The sequence below is a fragment of the Neoarius graeffei genome, chromosome 17 (assembly GCF_027579695.1).
Source record: "Neoarius graeffei isolate fNeoGra1 chromosome 17, fNeoGra1.pri, whole genome shotgun sequence".
In the NCBI taxonomy this organism is placed as follows: Eukaryota; Metazoa; Chordata; class Actinopteri; order Siluriformes; family Ariidae; genus Neoarius; species Neoarius graeffei.
This window is the reverse complement of record NC_083585.1, coordinates 16,554,771-16,571,363: the sequence shown is the minus strand read 5'-3', so window position 1 is coordinate 16,571,363 and position 16,593 is coordinate 16,554,771. Positions and strand designations below refer to the sequence as shown.

Genomic DNA, 16,593 nt, shown 5'->3' with positions numbered 1-16,593 from the left:
GTAAACATAACACACTTTCAGTAACAGAATTTAAGCCTACATAAACACTGACTCACACATCATACAGTGTTGCCAGATACTGCTGACGTTTTCCAGCCCAAAATATGTTCAAAACCCGACAAAATGCACTTAAAACCACCCAATCTGGCAACACTGCGCACATGCTGCTTCTCTTGAATGTATACACGGAAGTAAGGCGGAAGGTAGTTTGTCGATGTCACCTCAAGACGACGCCAACGATTGGTCAAATTTGCGGGAAAGTTGCGGTGATTGGATATAATTGCAACACCGCCCTGAATTCGTGGGGATTGGTTGAATTTGCATTGAAGTTGCAAATCGCAACATCGTGAAATCCTGGAGGGTCTGAATAGAACACTGAATATGCACTACGCGATAATTATTAGCAATGGGAAACTGCATTGCGAGCCCGCGATGTGCAAATGTGAATTCCGCTAGTTGTTGAACATCCCGTAATGATAACATAGACGCGGTCTTTCTGAGTCAAACAATCGCAAATCGTGATGGAATTTCATCATAATATGAATGAATAAACATTGTTTTTCACGCAAGTTGACATATTTGGGTAGTTGCCCGATCGGGCAAGCAGTTGTGAGAGTCTGGTTGTCCGAATCTATTGAATGGTTGCCCCGGGCAATCGGGCTACTGTTAATGTCGAGCCCTGGATGGTGTGATGTTTTCATCCAGAATTTGCTGGTATTTATTTGAATCCATGCTTCCCTCGACCAATGAAATGTGCCCTGTGCCACTGGCTGCAACACAACCCCAAAGCATGATTGATCCACACCCATGCTTCAGAGTCGGAGAGGTGTTCTTTTCCTGAAATTTGGCACCCTTTTTTCTCCAAACATACCTTTGCACACTGTGGCCAAAAAGTTCTATTTTGATTTCATCAGTCCACAGGACTTGTTTTCAAAATGCATCAGGCTTATTTAGATGTTCATTTGCAAACTTCAGATGCTGAATTTTGTGGCTAGGATGCAGGAAAGGTTTTCTTCTGATGACTCTAGGGCAGCATGGTGGTGTAGTGGTTAGCACGGTCGCCTCACAGCAAGAAAGTTCAAACCCAGCGGCCGGTGAGGGCCTTTCTGTGTGGAGTCTGCATGTTCTCCCCGTGTCTGTGTGGGTTTCCTCTGGGTGCTCCGGTTTCCCCCACAATCCAAAGACATGCAGTTAGGTTGACGTGGGGCGACCTTGGGCTGAGGTGCCCTTGAGCAAGGTACCTAACCCCTGACTGCTCCCCGGGCGCTCTGGTATGGCTGCCCACTGCTCTGTGTGTATGTGTGTGTGTGTGTTCACTGCTTCAGATGGGTTAAATGCAGAGGATGAATTTCACTGTGCTTGAAGTGTGCATGTGACGAATAAAGGTTTCTTCTGTTCTGTTCTTCTCTTCCATGAAGGTCATATTTGTTTAGGTGTCGCTGCATAGTAGAACAGTGCACCACCACTCCAGGGTCTGCTAAATCTTTCTGAAGGTCTTTTGCAGTCAAACAGGGGTTTTTATTTGCCTTTCTAGCAATCCAACGAGCAGTTCTTTCAGAAAGTTTTCTTCATCTTCCAGACCTCCACTGTTTCTGTTAACTGCCATTTCTTAATAACATTACAATCTGAGGAAACAGCTACCTGAAAACACTTTGCTACGTTCTTGTAGCCTTCTTCTGCTTTGTGAGCATCAATTATTTTATTATTCAGAATGCGAGGGAGTTGCTTAGAGGAGCCCATGGCTGTTGATTTTAAGTTTGAGGAGTCAGAGAATTTATACAGCTTTGAAATCTGCATCATCTGACTTTTCCTAATGAAGAATTTGAACAAGCCACAGCTCAATGAGCTAATTAAGGTCTTGAACTTGGTAAAAGTTACCTGAGAACTCAGATGTATTGGGGTTCCCAAACTTTCGCATGATGTTCCTTTTCTTTTTTCACTCTCCAATTGTACAAAACAAAAATAATACACAAATCTTGCAGAAAACGCTGAAAAGAAATGTCTCATCTTTACTTTTATGCCTTTTGGTGATCAGTTCATCTTCTGCTCACTTAACTATTCACAGTAAGACATTTTTAGTAAGGGTGCCAAACTTTTGCATGCCACTGTAAGTGGGCGCTCAGTGCTCCGACTCTGGTGTGACTAAGGTAACGTTTTATGTTTCATCTAATTTAGATAATTTACAAACTATAATATTATTTGGCAGTGGGCACATAGGAAAGTGTAACATATAAAGTTTCTGTCGATATGTTTATCATGTTTGTATGATTAAAACTTGCAAAAATATTTATCTAAATACATGACCTACTCATTCTGCCGAGCTTTGCCAGTGAAGCTCTCGACCCCAGAGGATTAACAAAATTTGAGATTGCTGTGCGTTGCTTTATGGTAAATTAAATTAAAATCATTGAGATATAGCAGAAAATATCTGGCAACCATGGCCATCATGGTGCCTGTGTGAGCCATAGTGCTGCAAACCAGCCAATTAGAGCAGAGCTCATCAAGATAGGGCTGCGTACCGGTACTGTACCGTGAAAATCGATTCAGTACAGGTCCAAAATACCGGATCATGAAGTACCGGTACTGTACCAATATAAATTTACACCAAGTATATGCTTATTTTGTGACTGAAGATGCATAAATCCTACCACAAAGACAAAAATTTAGCACTGGAAAAGACATAAAATGCCGCGCTGAAACTTGAAATCAGAGCCATCTTTGATTTGAGATCCTCTCGCCACAGTCTCACAAGACATTGCGAGAGCTTGGCTGATCCAACGTTCTGATTGGTCAAAAAGACTCAAAAGCAGGTCAGCCATTTTTCCTTTGCTGGCATTGGTGGCCTTTGTTGCTTTGTGTAATTTTGCCGCATAAGTTAAAGGCCGCGGACTGCGTGGAGTGAATTTGTTTGTCATGCCATGTGGGAAGACCAGTAAGGTCTGGGATCACGTAACAAAGCTTTCAGGGGACCAGAACACAAGTTGTCGCACTGTGAGACAACTTATGACTTTGTCCCAAGTTAACTAAGTGTGAGACTGAGAGGGTGACTGAGAAGTGAGGTAGGAAACCTAGTTATGTTCAGTTTTCTTTGAATAAAGATACTGACAAGTTGTCAACAGTTTATTAATATTTCTGTCATTATTGAAGTTCAGAAGAACACATGTTAATTTGTCAAATTGTTCAGGTACAGGTACAGGTCCGGACCTGTACCTAAACCTCTGTACCGGTACCTGTACCGATGTTACGTTTAGGTACCTAAATGCCCTACTTCAACATATTGAGCCCACCCAAAAAGGGAATACAGTTTTTCATTCTCAGGTCAATTCATAGGGTTGTAAATACTAGTGTAAAACCACATCTGGGCATTTTTCGCCTTGACCAAAGTCATATACCTTTATTTCAACATTAGAGAACAATTTAAGATACTGAATAAATGCATTCTATGGTACCTTTAAATAATTCAATTCTGAAACCCTGTCAAAATCAAGGGGTTTTCTGCTTAAAGTCTAGCTACACTTCATTCACCAAATCCTGAGCAGCAGCAACATCTGAGACAGTGGAGAAGATGAGCATCCCTGAATCGTTTTATACGATTCAAAGGAAACAACGTGATAATGATATGCCAACCCAAAGCTGCTGAGTTATCAGCATTTCACAGCTCAACATCCAACTAGAAACATGGACATGTATGACGTTAGCTCCATCCATTTTGGCATATCACGACATTGACGTGGCCGCTCTGACAGCTTCAGCCATCAAAGTGTCTTGGGAACATTACAGTAGTGGTTTCCCATTGCCTTCTACTGGATTATTATAGAGGCTTGCTCCTCTCAACCATTCACACCTATGGACAACTTAGAGCCACCAATAGATAGTTTTCACATGACGTCACAGAGTCGGGGATTCCCTAGTGGCGGCCATCTTGCGGGTCAAGCTTACCGTACGGGTCACTGAGCACACATTGTAACGCGTGAGTACAAAGTCTTCAAAAGAACCCAAGCAGGCTATTTAAAGCTAGCAATGGTGCACACCTGTTGTATTCATGGCTGTCGTAATAGGTCAGATGACGTCAAGCGTAGCTTTTATGGAATTCCCACTGTACGGGAGCACGAAGGCGAGCAAACAAAGAAACTCAGCATACAAAGGAGAAATCTATGGTATGCAAGAATCAACCGCAAGGATTTTCAGCCTTCCAAACACAGCAAAGTCTGCTCTGATCATTTTATAAGTGGTAAGTTGTTTAAATAAACAATCAATTGTGTTTAAGTTTGTTTTTGGAAACCAAAACATAACGTGTAAACAATCTCTGGAGGATGCCTAACTGGAACTGACATGGTACTGTAATACCACTAATGGATGTAAAATTTGTCTTAAATCAACTCGATATTATATACACACATATATTTATATGCAGTGTTGAGAGCTCTAAAATTCCAATGTTTACATACCTTGGCGGGCGGCACGGTGGTGTAGTGGTTAGCGCTGTCGCCTCACAGCAAGAAGGTCCTGGGTTCGAGCCCCGGGGCCGGCGAGGGCCTTTCTGTGCGGAGTTTGCATGTTCTCCCCGTGTCCGCGTGGGTTTCCTCCGGGTGCTCCGGTTTCCCCCACAGTCCAAAGACATGCAGGTTAGGTTAACTGGTGACTCTAAATTGACCGTAGGTGTGAATGTGAGTGTGAATGGTTGTCTGTGTCTATGTGTCAGCCCTGTGATGACCTGGCGACTTGTCCAGGGTGTACCCCGCCTTTCGCCCGTAGTCAGCTGGGATAGGCTCCAGCTTGCCTGCGACCCTGTAGAAGGATAAAGCGGCTAGAGATAATGAGATGAGATGAGATGAGACATACCTTGGCTGTAATTAGGACATGACTGTCACTTGGTTTTATATGGTGGACTTCGCGGACCCAGCCACAGACAAAATAATTGTATGACTCCAGCGACTTGTATGCTTTGAGGTCGTCAAGTGTGTAGGCACTTTTACTATTCACGAAATAGTTCACAATATCAGGGTACGATATGGATGGCAGCCCTGCATAGTCACTTGAAAATGCATCTTTGTCCACTTCGTAGGAGTCAATTCCCCCAATCAAGGCCAGTTTGGCTGCATACCGTTGTCGTGAGATGTTGTCCAATGTATCCATATACTTCCGTTTGCTTGATTTTGCCGATATTGATCTTTATTTTAGAAAACTGACTATATAACTTTATAAATTCGTCCGAGATAACGTAGCTGGTAATAGCGATGGTCCGTTTTGTTAGCCCCGCAAGATGGCGGCTGGAGGGCGTTCCCCGGAATGCCGTGACGTCAGTGAAAACTATCTATTAGACTAAACTGCATGTCTACGGGAGAAACACAGGGAGAACGTGCAAACTCCACACAGAAAGGCCCCCGTCAACTGCTGGGCTCAAACCCAGAACCTTCTTGCTTTGAGACCACAGTGCTAACCACTACACCACCGTGCTGCCATGACATTAGCTAAGTGAGCTAATTGTTTGAAGTTTTACATTATGAAAGCTCTCTATTAAAATTAAGATGTCGCAATGTTCATTAGTGATTGCTTGCTGTGTTAGATATCTTTAAATGTTGCCACAGCCTATAGGTGGCACTCTGGATAATGTGTAAAGGGCATCTTTACTAGATGGCTCTAAATTCTCCGCTATTTTTTCCTGCTTCACCATGACCCAATTCAAGATACTATGTCATGCATCACATGGTGGGCTTTCCCTGTTTGTGCAAGGCATTGTGGGATACAAATTTGAAACAGAAGAGAAAAATGGAGGACGTGAGTGTGCGAATGAAACGTGAAAGACCGACTAGAATAACTGAAAGCGAGAAGAAAAGACGTGATGTTATATACGAAGGAGAGGAAACGCAGGACCAAGCTAATAAATATCGGCACTCAGCGAGCACCTCGGTGTGATCAGCTGTTCGTTTAGTGACAGAATGATGGAACTGTCAGTGCACGCTCAAAGGTAAACCTGTAGATGGCAGTAATGCAACACTGTGGATGCCAGCTGTCGTAAAACCCAAAAGAAGAAGAAGAAGGGAAACCTGCAAATGCGCACACACACGGACTTCCTCTGTCTGCTTGACTGCGCGAAGCGAGCGATTTCATGCACATTATTTGCTTTAATCCCCTCAAATTAAATAACTTCCCAGCCACAGAACGGCCTGATATTTTGTGTGATATTACAGAAATAAACATATCTCACAATGACCACATTTCAGACGGAACTAAACTTCACCCATTTTATGAAATTGAAAGTCACTATTACTTTTAAGAATACTAATAAAGGGTCTTCAAGTTATGAGACTATTTAATGAATTTAAAAATTCAGTGAAGGTACTTAAATTTACTACTAGATATTTATTTTTGTAATTATATATTTATATAGATATTTATGAAGTGTATATATGGTATATAGTGTGTGTGTGTGTATATATATATATATATATATATATATATATATATATATTTATGAAGTGTATATATGGTATGTAGTATATATATATTTTTGTAATTTTATACATTTATATAGATATTTATGAAGTGTATATATGGTATATAGTGTATATATATATTTTTGTAATTATATATTTATATAGATATTTATGAAGTGTATATATGGTATATATTTTTATAGGCGTATTAATGTAGTTTGGATTTCGGTGTAGTTAAAAAGGGGTGGGAAATTAAAAAAAGTGTTGTACTTCTTCCCACTCCTTTTTCAAACAATGTGCGGTGTTTTGTAATGGCTTAGCTCTTTATGTTATTTTATTTATTTATTTTTTGATTTCTCGTTTTCTTTCTTTTGTATGTACAAATAGTTAGTTACATACATTTTTTTAATACATGTTCGAAATAAAAATAAAAAATAAATTCATTCATTAAATTTACTACTAAATTTAAGTGCTGGTCTTAAAGGTAACTTAAATACACTACTGAATTTAATGTCACTTTCAGGTTTAGATTAAATGTAATTAAATTCACATTTTCACCTTGTGAGTCAGTATGTTTTGTACTAGTTCCACCAGCAGTAAATGGTCAAAGTTATGTGAAAAGTACTTTGGATTCAATACGCATGCAGTCTTAAGCAGGAATTGTTAGCCGTATGTGGACCTTTGGTGCCATTTTTGACCAAGAATGATCTATTCGTTTTAATCATGGTTTTTCTGACACGTAACTGTTCAGGTGTTTCTTTGTAGCTATTATGAGTAAGCCCTTTACTGTATGAGCTTATCTGCTTTAAAATCAACCTGAAATCAAAGCTGACCTTTTCACCTGCACATATTCCTGGTTAGCTTGTACATGATTAACCTGTAATAATGACTTAAAAGGCAAAAATTCTACTTTGTCCTTATTTGTCCACTAGTACTTTTTTTTTTGCCCAACTTGAAACAGCCTCTGATAGTTTCCATCAGTGTACACTTGTGTGAGCGCGACAAAAATCCCAACAACAGTCATGCCATGTTTCACCTCGCTCACACACAGCTATCTTCGAACAGAAGAGCAGCCAGTGTGTGCTCCAGTGTGTGTGCCAGCGTGTGCGCCAGTGTGTGCTCCAGTCACAGCAATGCCAGTTAGTAAATGGCAACACGAAGCAGTATTATCACCTCCTCTAACAGGTTTGAAGGTGGTTGTGTTGCAGGAGTCATGCGTGATTGTTTGCAGGTTAGCATCTAGATGACTCACTATGGAGAAAACCAAAGGGTGGCATTTTTCCTACCCAGATTTGTTGGCAAATGTCATAAGGAAATTTATTCAGAGATCTGCTTCACATTATCTTTAAATAAGTGAAAGTAGGCGTATCAGTTGAAAATTCAAATTCAGTCCAAATCGCTTGAAACTGCTCTCGTTGAATTCAGAAATGAATGCAGAACAACATACAGAACTAAAATATGTTTATCTGTTCTTGAGATATTACAAATCAAAGATTGAAAAAACAGCTTAATTTTTAGAAAACTGCCATAATATTCTGTATGAGGGTCACATGGTCCAAAATGGGCCTCATTAACCAATGAGATCAAATGTTTTTTCTTAATCACTTTTCAAATTTTCAAGATATTTACATGGAAATTGGCAGGCACATAGATGGTTGTATACTGAATACAAAGTTTGAAAAAAATAGTAAAAACACATTATGCAAATTATTATTTACTTAGGATTATGCTAATTAGGTAAAAACAAATCGGTACACTCAATAAAAACTAATAAAATATTATTTCTAATCCCCTCTTTGTGCTCTGTAGGCCTTTGTGTTTCTCAAAAGTAGGGCCTACTAGTGTTTATGTGAAAGAATATAAATGATAATATTCACAGCTTTCAAGGTGAACCTCAAAAAAACTGTGATCCACATTCAATAAACAATTCACATTAACTGAACTGAAATTGACACTCGCATTTCTGACTTCCGTTTTTTTAATCTCATTCCGACCACTAAGATCTAAATATCTCATCTCATCTCATTATCTCTAGCCGCTTTATCCTTCTACAGGGTCGCAGGCAAGCTGGAGCCTATCCCAGCTGACTACGGGCGAAAGGCGGGGTACACCCTGGACAAGTCGCCAGGTCATCACAGGGCTGACACATAGACACAGACAACCATTCACACCTACGGCCAATTTAGAGTCACCAGTTAACCTAACCTGCATGTCTTTGGACTGTGGCGGAAACCGGAGCACCCGGAGGAAACCCACGCGGACACGGGGAGAACATGCAAACTCCACACAGAAAGGCCCTCGCCGGCCCCGGGGCTCGAACCCAGGACCTTCTTGCTGTGAGGCGACAGCGCTAACCACTACACCACCGTGCCGCCCAGATCTAAATATTTGTCATTAAAACAACTAGTTGGATTCTAAAATAGTTATTTATTTACATGAATCAGTTTGATTTGAAAAATTAAGTAGGTAAAGCTATGCAAACTCACTTCAGAGTCTCCCGTGAATCATATCAAAACTAGCAGATGGAAAATTTGGCTGAATCCTTCATCAGAAACAGTGAGAGCGAGAGAAAGTCCCTATAAAAGTTATCTGATTGATATTCACGAGTAATCCAGTCGGAAACCGATCAGAAGAGAGAGAGAGAGAGAGAGAGAGAGAGAGAGAGATCCTGACTGCTTTCCCGTGACTCAAAAATCACCAGCAGTTTCCCGATGTCCCGCGAGCAGAGAGTGAACTCTGTTGTACCGACTTCAACCTGCTGTTACTCCCAAAGTACTGAACAGATCTTAACCAAATACATTTCTTTGGAAAGCAGAGATTATACACTTTTAAATGATAGTATTGATGATAGAAAAATATTCAAGAGTTAAGCAATGACAGAGTTGGAAACTTAGATGAGCGTCTGCATGCACAATTTTCACAGCACGGCCAGCAAGCGTCTGATACACCTAGTATGATGCCTTTTCACAAAGTCTAAGAATTCAGCAATGGATTAAATACAACTCTGCTTTTTCAACAAGGTTCAAAGATTGGTGCAACTGGATTTAAGAAAAACAACAACAAACAACCCTGAGGTTAAAACCTAATTTTTGTTGGTGCATCTCAGACTTGGAAAGTAGCTAGGTTTCCATTGTAGTGTTGCGCAAAATGAAAGCATGTTTTAGTCAGCAAGACAGAAGTGGGAATGGTCTGTGTTTCCACTGAGTGATGTTATGATGATTAAAGCTGTGGTTTCTCTTCTCACAATAGTCTTTCGGATCTATGAGGCCTGATATTCACCACGGGATTTTGATTGCATCCATGGCAATAGCCGTGGTAGTGCTTAATCAAATGCAAAAAAATGTGTTTCCATTTCAATTTTGGGAAATATTGTCTTGACAAATTATCTGACAAACCACTTTATATGAGCGTATAGGCTTCGTTGTGATATTTGAGTTTTTTTAAATTCATGCGTTTCCATTACTCTTTTTTTTTTTTTTTTTAGCTTGTGATTTCAAATTCTGCATTAAGCAGGTTAATGGAAACCCGGTTAGTAAACGCTTTACAAGTTTATTTTCTAAGGTAGGGCTGCACGATTATGGAAAAAATGATAATCACGATTATCTTGATCAAAATTGTAATCACGATTATTAATCACGATTATTCTTGATGTTAGGGAAATCACTTAAATTTTATTTCACTATATTCAAACAAACAATATGAACAACTTTCAGTGCAGAATGAAATTTAAAAGAGAAATTCTGATTTCCAAATGACAAATAAATGAAATTTATCCAAGAAATTACCAAAGGATGAAGGAACTGAAAACTCAATTGCAACAATTACATAGCATTATACTGAGGCCTACAAGTTTTTAGCTAGAAAGACCAGCCTATCAACATGCTCTGGCTTTAAACATGAGCGAAGGCAGGTCACAACATTGCCTCCAGTGCTAAATAGTCTGTTGTTCTGACATAGTTAGCTTTTCTCCCTCACCTCAATCTGTTACCTACTCTCACGCCATTAGGGGGCGAACCGACGCATGTAAGGTTTCATTACTCCGCCTAAATAAGCAAGCAAGCCCATAGACATCCTAATACATAGACGGAGCATCCAATGTAAATTCTAAAAGCGCTGACGAGACGTGGGGCCGCCATCTTGGAGTGGTGATCCGCTGCACTCAGTGTAATACTAAATACATTAGATATGAACAGCTTAACGTTTTTCTATCGGCCACAACCACCAATCTGTTGCAAATAAAATGCGGTTTTAACAATCTAAATCCATTATAATGATTCAAATGTGTGTATGTTTTCTTTAAATAGATTGTTAAGAACATATCAAAGGGGAAATTAATCTAGTCAGTGAATTTATAAGAGATGGCGAAGTGTAATCTTGTAGCATTTCCTCTACTGTTATTTACAGGTTACTTTAACTGACAAACTTCTTTTTTTTGAAACCGAGAAAAATTTGACAGGTTAACGTAGGTTAACAGCCCTACCCCTAACACAATCTAGACTGTACATTTATACCCGTTGGCGTTCACAATCATCATAATTTCTTCATCATTTATTTCGACTTTATCATATTTAATTTCATTCATGTCTATTATTGTCATACTCTTATGTATTAGACTAGTGCTACCTGATGACGATTTAAGTCTCTTAGCTCCTTCTCAGCTCTGGTAATATACTATTTAAAAAAAACAAAACAAATAGTACGGTAATGTTAAATCTTACTTGTGAAAAGTAATCCCCCTGCTTCTGTTTGAAACGGTTCGCTCGTTTGAGCAGGAGTATGCTGAGCACCAGCCTGGCATCTTGTCTCGTCTTCTTCAGTCGTGCAGTAATAGACGGTACTTTTTTTTAATTATTATTTCCCAAAACATTCAAAATACAAACAAATAGAGCACCATATATATACAGATCCAAAAACATAAAAATAGTAAAACACACACATAGCAATAAAGTAAAAAATATGAACAAGAAAGGGGTTACTTAACTATCTTTACATATGTTAATCGAGTAAATCAAAGTCATCCAAAAAAAGATATAAAATAACCAACATCCTTATTTTCAACTAACTTTAGAGATTTGGCAAAAAGCTTGAGGTCATTCTTCCAGTGTGTAACATAAGGTTTAGTTTTTAAAAAACGACATTTGTGAATAAAGTGTTTACCTAAAAGTAGTAAATTATTAATACCATATTCAATTTTGTTATTATTTAAAAACACTCCAAATTTAATTTCTTTAATGGATAAAGGGGCAAACTGAATCCCCCTAGACCAGGGCTTTTCAAAGTGTGGGGCGCGTCCCCCCTGGGGGGCGCCAGAGTTCTTCAGGGGGGGCGCAACGTGAGAGACAAAATGGATCGATTTTTAGTACCTAAAGCTACAGTGAGTGAGGAGACAAAGTCTGGGCCAAGCAAAAAAACAGAGCCTCCAGGATGTTGCGATTTGCAACTTCAGCGCAAATTCAACCAATCCCCACGAATTCAGAGCAGTGTTGCAATTATATCCAATCACCGCAACTTTCCCGCAAATTTGACCAATCGTTGGCGTCGTCTTGAGGTGACGTCGACAAACTACCTTCCGCCTTACTTCCGTGTGTTCAAGAGAATCAGCATGTGCGCAGTGTTGCCAGATTGGACGATTTCAAGTGCATTTTGGCGGGTTTTGAACATATTTTGGACTGGAAAACGTCAGCAGTATCTGGCAACACTGAAAGTCTGTTATGTTTACAGTGAAGGACTGTGTGCACTTTATTTTTTTTTACTTAATACAAGAAGTTAATGGATGCCAACATTTTTGCCAAAATGGTATTTTATTTTCCATTGTTTAGGTAGCTTCACTGTGAGATTCTGTTCAAATTGTTTTTTTCTTCTCTGAAGCCTGAGCCATTTATTTTATTAGTTTATAATTATTGTTTAATTTAGTCTTCAGGAGAGACTGCCTGCACACAGTACTAGTATTAATAGTTTTTTTTCTTACATGAAAGCTGGGGCATTTATATTATATTTTAAGGTAACTTCATGTTGTGCTGTGAGGTTCTCTGCACTTTAACTTTTGAACCAACAGGTGCATTTGGATAAGTAAAGCCTATTTTTCTGCATTTTTGTAGTCCTGGTAATCTTTTATATTGGTAAAGTTGTTTATAGGACCATTTCTCTTTGTTTTTTTTAATCAATAGTTTTTCAGTAATAACTTAATATTTAACATATCACTCAATTTTAATCACAAAAAGAGAAAATCGCAACAATTTCTCACAACTTTCACTTCCTCCCCCAATGTAATCGCAACAAAAACCTAAAAAACACCGCAACTTTCATCGCAATTTTTTTGGAAAACCCCCCGCAACATCAGACATTTTAGCCCGCAACAATCACAAAAAAGGCCCGCAGAATCCTGGGGGGACTGAAAAAAGAAGGAAGTATGAGCACGATTATTTAAAGTTTGGATTTTCATGGACTGAATCTGAAGATGCTCCACTGCCACAGTGTGTTGTCTGCCAAGAGGTGCTAGCTAACGATGTTTAAAATGTGTAAAACAAGATGTTTTAAAAAGCACAGATGTTTAAAATGTGAAAAAGAAAAAAATAATGTGTACAACAACCATTTTTTTAAAAATACGAATGGAACATTAAGTATAGCAACAACAAAAATTGTAAGGGGGGGGCGCTGTTGTTTATTTGCTCTCCGAGGGGGGGGGGCTCACTCTCCCACACTTTGAAAACCCCTGCCCTAGACTAATAGACGGTACCTTGATATCTCGCGCTTTCTCACCACTCTAAGATGGCGACCGTATTTCTCGCGTCAGAACAGCCAACTCTCCGTCTATGTATTAGGATGTCTATGAGCAAGCCAAGTCACTTGGCTTGCTTGCTTATTTAGGCGGAGTAATGAAACCTTACATGCGTCGGTTCGCCCCCTAATGGTTTGGCGGAGTACTGGTCAAAAAGTGCTTGATCAGATATGCAGCAGAGCTCGCATTTTAAATGGAAATAAATCGCGATTTTCATTTAACCTCCTAGGGCTTAGCGGTCACATGCGTGGACAGCACTTTATGGAAATTCGGAACAAGAATCCACATATGTGGACATACTTTTTCTCTAAAAGTACATCTTATCAAAAGATGATGCTTAGTTTTTATTCTAATCAGGTTCTAATAAGCCCAAATAGCAAAGAGAAATAAAAAATGCATGTAAAAAAAACAGCTTGGGCCTTAGGAGGTTAATTTAATCGTGGCAGCCAAAATCGCGATTTTCGATTAAATTCGATTAATTGTGCAGTCCTATTCTAAGGTTACTTTTGCAGTCCTGCTACTGTTGCTACTTGCAAGTAGTTGGTTACTGTATTTAAGTCCTTTTCTTAAGTCTAAGTATTTGAGTTTTTTATCCCCTGCTGGCCGAAAGGCCCAAAGGGCGATTATGTCATAGTGATGTCCGTCTGTCTCTGTCTGTCTGTCTGTCTGTCTGTCCTAGGAAGGGTGCTCACCTTCTGAAATCAACTCCTCTCACAGTTTTTGGAGGAATTTCACGAAACTTGGCAGGAGTCTTTGTTATATGTCGATAATTCGCATATTTTAATTTCGTTCAATTCGGTCACATTTTACCAGAGTTACAGCCCTTGATTAACAAAATTATACTTTGACAATTTCATGAGTGTGTTTTCTTTCTGAACTCAACTCCTCTCACAATTTTTGGACAAATTTCTCGAAGCTTGGCAGAAGGCCTGGTTGTATGACGTTACTGTCATACAACAATGCCTTTTGCCAAGCATATTGTGATTTAATTTCGTTTGTGAAAATTTTCCCAGAGTTTTGACCCTTGATTAAATAACTTCTGCTTTGACAATTTCATGAGGGTGTACGTTCTTCTGAAATCGACTCCTCTCACAATTTGTGGAGGAATTTCACCAAACTTGGCAAAAGGCTTTGTTATATGACCGTTATACGCATATTGAAATTTCGTTTAATTTGGGCAAATTTTCCCAGAGTTATGCCCTTGATTATTAACAAACTTGTACTTTGGCAATTTCATCAAGGTGTGCTTGCTTTCTGAAATCAACTTCCCTCATAATTTTTGGAGGAATTTCATGTAATTTGGCAAAAAGTTTTTACCCCGCTGGCTGAAAGGCCCGAAGGGGGATCATGTCGTGGCGATGTCCGTCCATCCGTCCCGGAAAGGGTATTCACTTTTGAAATGAACTCCTCTCACAATTTTTGGAGCAATTTCATGAAACTTGGCAGGATTCTTTGTTATATGTCAGTAATATGCATATTGGAATTTTGTTCAATTCAGTCACATTTTACCAGAGTTATGGCCAAGTTGCCAGCGGGAGATATTGTCTTTCATGGAATACGTTTGAAAATCTCAAACATTAAATCACTACATTTCTTTATACTGTAATCAGTAATACCTAAAGTCATAAGATGATTTTTTTTCATACCAGACACCTTCAGTGATCTAATTGATTTAAATTCCTGTGAATTGTTCATGTACTTTTATGTTCAAATTTTAGCAAATTTACCAGTTTATACATTTTTAGTTTTATGTGAGTGAAGAATGTGATGCTGAACTCCTTCAGTTTGTGTAGAGATTTCTTGTCATGAGTCATTGTACTGTTACCTGTGTAAAGGATTTCTGTACCTTTACCACCGCTGGCGCAATCCATTGTAAGTGGTTTAGCATTTTGAATATTTCTTAAATTGTCTGACACTCCATTATGAACACTAACTAAAGATGATTCATACGGGTATGTTGGACAAAAACAAATACTGTAGGACATACAGCTGAAAGCAGGAACGCACAGGAATAGAAGGTGCTGCGACAGCTATCAGGAGGAGACTAATGACAAGCAGTTGTTTTGTGTGTGTGTGTGTGTGTGTGTGTGTGTGTGTTTCAGCTCCAAAGGGTTTCTATTCTTTGATGTGAGCACCCTTAGGCTCCAGCCACAGGGCACACAGGACATGCTTTTCATCTGTCAATCACTCACTCAGGATTCATAGTTCCTGTGGCATTTCCATGTCTATCTTATCTGTAATGCTGTAAGATGCTGTTAACAGAACAGGTGATACCTCAGTCGATGTTTATTTCATTATTTCCTGAGAAGGGGCTTTCTTTTGCTTCATTCCTTTTGTGGGACTGAATCATTTCATGTTAAAGAACGTGTTACTGTGACGTGTTTCGTGCTGTGTCCGGAAAATTGTTCGTTCACAAAGCATGTGTACAGTCTTGAAAAGAGCACATTATTGCTAAGCTCTGTGGACTGGGGACCCAAGCAACTCAAGGACACAGAGAGGCAAAAACGACAGGCAGCACTTTATCATAGAGTAAAGCTGTGAATATTCTCTTTTTTCTTTTTTTTGTGTCAATCTATCTTTTGTCTGTCTGTCTGTCTGTCTGTCTGTCTCTCTCTCTCTCTCTCTCTCTCTCTCTCTCTCTCTCTCACGCTAATAGCCCTGAGAGATGATTTCCGCCAGGCCCCGAGCGATGTGGTGGTTGCTGCCGGGGAACCTGCCGTACTGGACTGCGTCCCACCGCGCGGTCACCCAGAGCCCAGCATCTCCTGGAAGAGGAACAACGTCCGAGTGAGCGACAAAGACAGCAGGATCTCTGTGAGTCTCCAGCAATCTATTGATTAGAGCCTGAGGGAAGTAGAGGAGGGAGAAATAAGCCTGGAGGCAGAGAGCGCTGATTGCCAAGTGCTTATTAGAGCTTGACCCCTGATTTGGCATGACATCATCGGCTGCCTCCCAGTGCAGTAAGGATTAGCGCAAAGGAACTGAACTCCTTCAGTTTGTGTAGAGATCAGCATCTTTAGGAACCATTTGTGTCTTAAGAAGTAAGAAGACTTTGGACAGGTGGTATTGTCATTACTGCTGTAGACATGCATCCAAATCAGGATGCAGATTGCTCTGAGTAGAAAGAGGACTGATTGATGTTCCTGAGCTCTTCGTCGATTCTGAGGGTGTTAGTGAAAATGTAGCTATGAACAAGCAGCACAAGTGTGAGTGTTTTTTGCTGTCGCAGATGCGCGGTGGAAAGCTGATGATCTCACACACCCGGAAGACTGACGCAGGCATGTACGTGTGTGTGGGCTCCAACATGGTGGGAGAGAGGGACAGCGATCCGGCTGAGCTGGTGGTTTTCGGTGAGGCCTTCACTCCTCGTGTTTCCAT

The 16,593-nt window shown here is 39.8% G+C and overlaps 1 protein-coding gene across 1 annotated transcript in view; it reads left to right on the top strand.

Annotated features, from left to right (window-relative positions):
- Window positions 1–16,593, top strand: part of zgc:77784 (uncharacterized protein LOC402947 homolog) — a 285,186-nt gene that overhangs the window by 118,173 nt on the left and 150,420 nt on the right. The window contains exons 3-4 of the mRNA XM_060943465.1: window positions 15,872–16,029; window positions 16,445–16,565. Coding sequence (XP_060799448.1) covers window positions 15,872–16,029; window positions 16,445–16,565 — 279 coding nt within the window. The remainder of the gene's footprint in view (window positions 1–15,871; window positions 16,030–16,444; window positions 16,566–16,593) is intronic.